The sequence below is a fragment of the Cryptosporidium parvum genome, chromosome 4, assembly GCF_000165345.1.
Source record: "Cryptosporidium parvum Iowa II chromosome 4, whole genome shotgun sequence".
NCBI lineage: Eukaryota > Apicomplexa > Conoidasida > Eucoccidiorida > Cryptosporidiidae > Cryptosporidium > Cryptosporidium parvum.
Genome location: NC_006983.1, coordinates 955,587 through 964,042, shown reverse-complemented (window position 1 = coordinate 964,042; position 8,456 = coordinate 955,587). Strand labels below are relative to the sequence as shown.

Below are 8,456 nucleotides of genomic sequence, written 5' to 3'. Positions count from 1 at the left end.
AGATGTGAGATGTAACCGCAGGGTATATTGGTTGGTAGAGAAATACGGCTTAAAATAAATTCAACGACAAGAGGATGATGGGAAAACAGATAACGGGAATAAGCAGGCAAGGGATACCAAAATCCACATTCTCTTTTACAAAAACTAAAACAATCCAATGTATAATATCACATAATATCATATAACATATTCACACCACTACTTTATAAAGTAATGAGTAACATTATGGTTCACACAATATAAAGTCGAAACACCTATTCCATAGACATCAATAAATATATACATAAATATTTTATATATATGTACCTAATAATTTTAATCACATAATATATCATTATATATATATATATATATTTATGTAATATTTAATATTATATTATATTTATATATATATATATATATATGCGAATATATATTATATTATTTATAGTCAACTAATATATATATAATATAAAGTTCAAATTGATTGGTATTTATTTAATGCACAAGATAATAATAATATAATATTAAAAGAGGAAAAAAAGGGCCAAAGGTAAAGTATATGAAATATACTAAAAATTTAACAGGAAAAAAAAAATAAAATAAAATTCATGAAATTAAGAACAGTTACCAGTTGAAAATAAAAGAATAAAAATATTGATTCAAGACATCATTTTTAAATTAAATTTATGAAGTAAATCAATTAAGACTTGAATAATATATTTATAATCGGTATATAAATGTAAACAATTAAGGTTTGGTTTAAAAAAGGGAAAAAACAAGAGATTCTTATTTTTTATTTTTTCTTTTTTTTAATTGAGCTTAATATTGTATATTTCAAGTAAGCTTTTTCTTTTGGAAGAGAAAATTATACTTGTGTATTTTTATGTATTAATAGATATATGTACATAAAATACAAAGTTTAAAGGTATTAAGAAATTTTACCTGGGTATTAAAATAGCCATATATATATAAATGTAAAAATATACATTGTATATATGTACATATTATAAATATATGTATATATATATATATTTATATATATATATATGTATATGCAGTATATATATAAGATTAATTCAAATCAACATTGAATAAGCCAAATTTATATTATAGATAAAGAATCAAGTTGAGAAACTAAAATTCTAACATTATTCATGCATAAATAATCAAGATTTTTTTTTAGACATAATAACTTGAATTGGAATTATTAAATATAAAGTATATATTTAAAATTGAGAAGAAATTTGTGTATTAAATTTCACCGAAAATATAGAAAAAAGAGCGATCCAAGGTAATAATTGTTTATGGTTTATTAAATAAATTCAAGAAATTTATAATAGTCATTTTTCTATTTAAAAAAAAAAAAAAAAATTATCCAGGTTAATAAAAAAGAAACTATTATTTATAAGAAGATCAGTTCTCTGATGTAGATAAATATTTTTTTTTTTATTATATATTGAAACAAATAAATAAAAATATTTATCTATATATTATATATATATATATATATATATATATATATAAGGATATTTAAATATATACATACATGCATATTATTTAGATTTATTCATGAGTTTGAAGATAAAAAAACTTAATTAAAGAAGAGTATATTGGTATTATAACCGAATAATAATAGAAGAAAGAAGTAAAAAGAAAAAAAAAAAGAGTAAAGTCAAAAATTATTTACCAGTAATAATTCTTAATTTTCCCTTTTTGATTTTACTATTTTGAATAGAAAGAAGGAAAAAAAGTGATCCCGAGCTCATTAACCGAATATACTTGAGAATATACGAATTATTTTTTTGATTACTGCATTGATATATTATATATATATATATATATATATATATTTTTTGCAGACATAACTTGAAGATAATCTCAAATAATTATTTCAAGTTCAATTTTTTTTTAAAATATTAAAATTGGATGAAATAAACATACAATGATATAACTGACAGTTTTTTTTTTTCTTAAGGTACAAGTTTATTTATATTCAATAAAGTAAGAAGAAAATAATCTCAAGGTTTATTTGAATATATATATATATATATATATTTATATACAAATTCATTACAAATAAATACATATATTTTGTTTTTGATATAGAAAAAAAAAATCAAATATTATTGAGCAATACTACATTAGGATAATATTGCAAGAACAAGTGAAAAAGAAACTAAGAAGAAATCATCAAACTTTCATTAATATATTCACATCTACTCAGATATTGAATTGTTGAATGGAAATTGCTGAAATATTTAACTCCTATAAATACAATATTTGAGGAATAAATTGAAAAAGTAAAAAAAGGAGAAAATAATAAAAAAAAATAATTCACCGTTTAAAGTTTTCAAGTGGTACATAATTGTATTGACTTAATATAAATATTTTATATTTGACAAAACAACTAAACTTTAATCGATTTTCAATTCCTCATACTATTTGAAAGATGATTGATCCAGCATCTGCTTTTTGTGTTGGTGTATATTTTTTAGGGGTTGGAGTGGTTGGATCTGTTTTATATATTCCTATTAGTTTAATGAGAGCTATTGAATATTATCATTTGGATGGAGATAGAAGAAAGAATAAAAGAAATACCTTATTAGATGGTGATTCATTTCTTCAAAATTTTGGAAATATTCCAAATAATAATAATGGTCCTATTGCTATTAATGGAAACAATAGTAGAAATAGTAATAATCAATCAATATGTGATGATAACTCAAGTCTATTCTTTGAGAGACCTGAACTTTTATTAATACATAAAAAGAAAGTGCTAAGAGATATGTTAAATGGCAATAATTATCTCAATAATTTGGTTGATTTTGATGATAAGAGTGATTACAGTTTTGGTGCATATGAAAGATTTACAACTTATCAAAATTCTACTTTAAATAATGACAATACTTGTAATATTGGTAGAAGTAGAAGTGATCTTGGGAATTCACGCAAATATATATCAAAATATCGTAATTCTATTATACATGGTCATGAATCTGTTCGAGATATTTTATCAACAACAACTCCTTCAGATAAGGATGAAAATGATAATCAATTAGAAATTGTTATTGATGATGAAAGCGCGATTTTTTCTCTTGAATATTTTAAACAAATTGGATTTAAGAAGGATTATGAAAATCATACTACTAATTATAATAGTATGTATGTATGCTCCTCAACTAATTCTACTTCTTCAATCATTTCTTATGAAGTAGGAAATAGTAATCACAACATTAATTTTCCTAATAGAAGAGGAGAATTTATCAATGATTGTAAAATAGTACAAGTATCTCAAGAACATTATTCTTGTGTAAATACTGGATTAAAAAATGATGATCGTGATCATCATTTGAAGCAAAAAAGATCCTTATCAGTATCTTTAAATGATGCTTATTTTAATAAAATCAAAGAATCTGCTATTATTGAGGAGATTTCTGCTGTACATGATATTTTAGCCTTATAAGAATCATTTATGATTCAATGTTAATAATGATTAATATGAGATGGATCGTTTAGAGATATTGTTTAATTTCCAAACAAAAAAAAATAAAAAAAGATTATTTTGAATGGTATTGATTCAATAAATATATTAATACTATTATTATTATTATTATTAAATATATTGGATCATATGTTTAAATAGCCATAAAATAATGATCTCTACTTGGTATTGTTATTACTGTGGTGTAACTGGACTTACATTATGATTTATGGATTCTTTTCTTCTTTTTTTTTATCTAACAGTTTTATTTATTATTATTCCATAATATTGGTCATATGTTTATTACTATAAAGTATAAAAAAAGATGTTAACTTATTATTATTGGGATATTTTTGAATAGAAAAAAAAATCATTAATGTAATGGAGAATGATTTAAAAAAAAAATGGAGAGTTTCTAGTATTTACATTTGTGGTAAGATATATACACACTCTTTAAGCTTTGCTCCTATACATTATATTGGAATCTCTCTGATTTGAAATTACCAATAATATTTGGAATATAATAACTACTCAGCAGCTTAAAATATTTTAAATTTTAGCTTCTTTTCTTTTTCAGATTAATTACTGAATCTGTAACAAAAACAAGAAGATATAAGAATGAAGAAAAATCACAAATATTTATGAGCTTTATTGTGGAGAGTATGCAATTATGTAATTTTAGCTATTTATTATTTGTTAATTAGTCTACTAATTTAAGCTAAAAATTACACAATTTCTTATATTTTATTGAGATGACTTGAACAATTGAAATATAATATATACCATCTTTTTTTCCTTTTTTTAACTGTTGATATAATTATCAAATGTATATGTGTTATACATGCAAAGATTATGCTGTTTTATTTCTTTACAGAGGAAAAGTAAAACAAGAGTTAATTGGTAAATTTTCAATCTATATAATAAAGAACAAAAGATGGTGACATATGAATAATTTATTCATTTTCTTTTCTTTTTTTTTTTTTTACATTGATGATACAAAATTTAATTTCAAAATAATAATAATAATAATAATTCTTTTTTCTCTTCACTTATTTTATAATTGGCATAGTACAAATACAGAATAATATACAATAGAAGATAATTGGTTGATGATACCTGTTATTAAGATTCTTTGTACCATGAATATTTCAAAAATTTATCACAAAAAAAAATTAAACAACCATTTCTAACTGGTTTATTTTTTTTTTTTTAAATATGGAGAGTTATGTATATATGCATAAGGTTCAACTTCTTATTAATTTATTCAATGATAATAATAAATAAATAATAGAATAGCATTTACTAGTTGTTAAATGTATATTTAAATGATAAATAAGAAGACCGTGGATAAGTAGGAGAAAAGAAAAAAAAAAAAGAAAACCAGATAGTTAAAAAACGAGATTTTATCATTTCTGATTTTGATTTTCTTTTTTTTTTAGATTTCTGAGTAACTAAAGAAAACCGTATAGATTATTATTATTACTAACCGAATATTCCTCTATATTTATATATGTTTATCTATTTATTGATTTAAATTGTTCATATTTTTAATCTTGTTGTTTTACATTAATTTCTATATTACGTGTGAAACATGCTTCCCGCCATTTTTGGTACCGAGAAACGGTAAAATAGATTTGGCGGGTGGGTTGGATCATGAAAAGAAAATTTTGTAAAGAGTGGGATTTTTTTTTTTTTTTTTAAATATATAATAAAAGGGTAAAAAAAAAGAATTTGAAAAAAAAAATTGAATAGAGAAAAAATTTGAATTTGGAATAATTAATTGTATATTGGAAGTCTTTAATAAACTGGATTAATGGATTTGTGTAGTATTATACATTACATGCATAATTACATTGTTTTCTTTTCCTTAGAAGTAAATAAGTGAATAGAAGTCTTTTTTTTCTTTTTTATTATAAGAAAGGAAAAAGTAATAAGAAGAAATATATATATATATATAATATATATATATATATATATATATATATATATATATATATATTATATATATTTGTAATTAATTATCTATATCTCTGTTTTATTAGTAATACATATATGCATGCATGCATGCATTCGCGTAAATATATTATTAAGATATTAAAATATTTAAAAATTATTTTATTGTGATGATTAGAAAAAGAAAAAAAGACAAGAATTTTAAAAATGTTGACAAGTTATGTTTGGCAGAATTAGAATTGAAAATCAAAGAAAATGAACCAAATGAAAAAACTAATCTAGTAAATATTGAAAAAGGTAAAAATAATGGATATAACAATATGAACAATCAATTAAAAGATGGATTTATAAGAAAGTTATTAGTGAATCATAATAATAGGTAAGTAATAAAATGAAAAAAAATAATAATAATAATTTTATTTTAAATAATTAATAAAATATTTAGTAAAAATTGTAGATCAGTATTAAATTCTGGTTTGTTTACATTCTTAGATGAAGATGATATAAAAGAAGCCTCTTTAGTATGTAAATTATGGCTTGCTGAAGCTAACTCTATTAAAACTCTACAAGAAAGATATCCAATACAATTAAATAAATTCAATAAAAATCAAAGAAAATGGATATGGAAATGTATACTTATTGGTGAAGATAAATATGAACTTTGTATTGAAGATAATAAGAAGATTGAAGAAATAAGATTAAAAAAAGAAAGTAAAAATGATTTTGTATTATCATATGAAAGTGAATTAGATACAATGTTAAATAATCACGATGAAATATTAAGAGATATATCAAGAACTTTTCCTAAATTAAAAGAATTTCAAATAAATGAAAATCAAAATAAAATGATTGAAATACTTTTCAAGATTTCTTATGCATTACCTAATGTTGGTTACTGTCAAGGAATGAATTATTTGGTTGGAATCTTTTTATATGCTTTAGATTTTAATGTTGAACAAGTTTATTCATCAGTAATGTCAATATTAATAAATTGGGAATATCAAGAAATATATAATAAAGGTTTAATTAAACTTAGAGAAATGTGTTTTGTATTTAATGAACTAATTAAAGAATATCTACCAGAAATATATGATAATATTTTTAATAATAAAGAAAATGAAATAGAAATAACTTCAGAACTTTTTGCAATACAATGGTTTCTTACATTATTTACTTATGATATTGCTGATACAGAATATGCAATAAATTCAATACTAATTTTAGATAATATAATAATTCATGATCCAAGCAAGAATTTTAACATTACAGTTTATAAAATTGCTTTATCTTTATTATGTATAATTTTCAAAGATTATAAATTTGAGAAATTTAATTTAAATACTCATATTCTTGAATTTGTTAGAAACAGATCAAAAGAAATTTTAATGAATATTAATGAAATCGATACCTTATTAAATATGTCTCGTGATCTAAAGGTATCGGAATATATAATACAAAAAATTTATATAAAATATAAGAATTTAGAATTGAATACAAATTTTAATACAAGTAATAATGGATTTAAAGATGAAGATGCAGATCAGGATCAAGATGAAATTAATATAGAGAAAGAAATACAAAAAAGTAGTATGATAAATAATATTTTCAATAATTCAAAATTTCAAGAGTTTTCTTCTTCTCATTTATTAAAGAGATATATAGTAATCAGTAGATTTGAGGATATGGATGAATTTCCTTCTTCATTTCATCCTTATTTTAACATTTAATAATAATTAGATAAGTTGATGCCACCATCTTGTCATTTTGTCTATTAATAATGATGAATCTTGTAAACTTTTTGATATATTACCCATTTTATTATCGGTACTTATTAATTGTTCTTTTTGTGTATTTAGATTTAAAAGTATTTGTTGACTATATTGATTTGTTTCTTCTAATAATCTTTTACTTTGAAGTAAATAATAATCTTTTGAAGTTTTTTCTTTGATATTTTCTTCAAAGATATATTCTTTATTTTTTTCTAATAATAAATCATTATTGTTTAAGGATGAATCAAAATTAGTATCTTCTTTTGATGATGAATTTGAAATTAAGATTTCTTCATTTTTATTATCAGATTCAACAAAAACTACAAATTTGGAGAAATCTTGATATAATTTTGAAAGATTCTCTTTATATTTGATATAATTCTGAAAATCTTGATAATTTCTTGTATTTGATTCACTAAAATGAATTTCAAAGTAAATAATTTCCAGTAATTTTTGAGATGAAAGTATTAATGCTTGATACTTTGCTTTTTCTTGTTCTGTATATTTTGCCTTATTTTGTTGAAATATTTCTTTTCCTTGTTTTAATTCTTCAATCAAAGATGACAATTCTTGAAAATATTCACTCAATAAGTCATCTTCTATTGAATTTTCAACTGAATCTTCCAAACTTTCCTCCAAATGTTCTTTTCTTATACCTGGAATAAATGAAGACATAATTTATTAGTAAAATGTTAATGTTTGTTATATTATATTTAATTTCAACTCTGAATTCTTTTTTATGCACTTTCTTTTTCTTTTTTTTTTTTTTGTTTATGTATTAAATAATAATAATAACAAAGAAAAAATATCTCTTTATCAATACACACAAAAATAATTAATTCAATTTATGTTTAATATTGTTAATAGATCCAAAAGATGATAGTGTGGGGCGGAGTTTTTGTATATTCCTTTGGGTTCTAAGTTTATTGAATTTGTACTTTCATTTACTATTTAAATGTTAAATTCAAAATATTTTATTAGTGCTAATCTTCAGAATATATTGATTTATTTAATAATTGTTCAATTATATCATAATTTCAAATTTTTATTTTTGTTTAAATTAAAAAAAAAAAAAAAAATACCGGTTTATAACTTAATTACGTGTAACCGGTATAGAAAAAATTATCGGTACTTTTTTTTTGATTAAAAAAAATGTGGCGCCAAAACACAAATTTTTTTATAAATTATAAAATAATTACTTAAATAAAGAAATTCTAATCGAATTTAAAGACTAAATTTTACATTTATAAGAGAGAGAGAGAGAAAAAAAA

General features: G+C 21.0%; 3 protein-coding genes across 3 annotated transcripts; 2 read left to right on the top strand and 1 right to left on the bottom strand.

Annotated features, from left to right (window-relative positions):
* Window positions 1-2,431: 2,431 nt before the first annotated feature.
* Window positions 2,432-3,445, top strand: cgd4_3910 (hypothetical protein; the record flags this gene model as incomplete). The annotated part of the gene is made up of 1 exon (XM_625965.1): window positions 2,432-3,445. One exon carries the CDS (start codon window positions 2,432-2,434, stop codon window positions 3,443-3,445), a length of 1,014 nt encoding a protein of 337 aa, XP_625965.1.
* Window positions 3,446-6,171: 2,726 nt separating this feature from the next.
* Window positions 6,172-7,143, top strand: cgd4_3900 (hypothetical protein; the record flags this gene model as incomplete). The annotated part of the gene is made up of 1 exon (XM_001388043.1): window positions 6,172-7,143. One exon carries the CDS (start codon window positions 6,172-6,174, stop codon window positions 7,141-7,143), a length of 972 nt encoding a protein of 323 aa, XP_001388080.1.
* Window positions 7,144-7,149: 6 nt separating this feature from the next.
* cgd4_3890 (hypothetical protein) lies at window positions 7,150-7,860 on the bottom strand (the record flags this gene model as incomplete). The annotated part of the gene is made up of 1 exon (XM_625964.1): window positions 7,150-7,860. The coding sequence occupies one exon, from the start codon at window positions 7,858-7,860 to the stop codon at window positions 7,150-7,152; it is 711 nt and encodes a 236-aa protein (XP_625964.1).
* Between the last annotated feature and the right edge of the window lie 596 nt (window positions 7,861-8,456).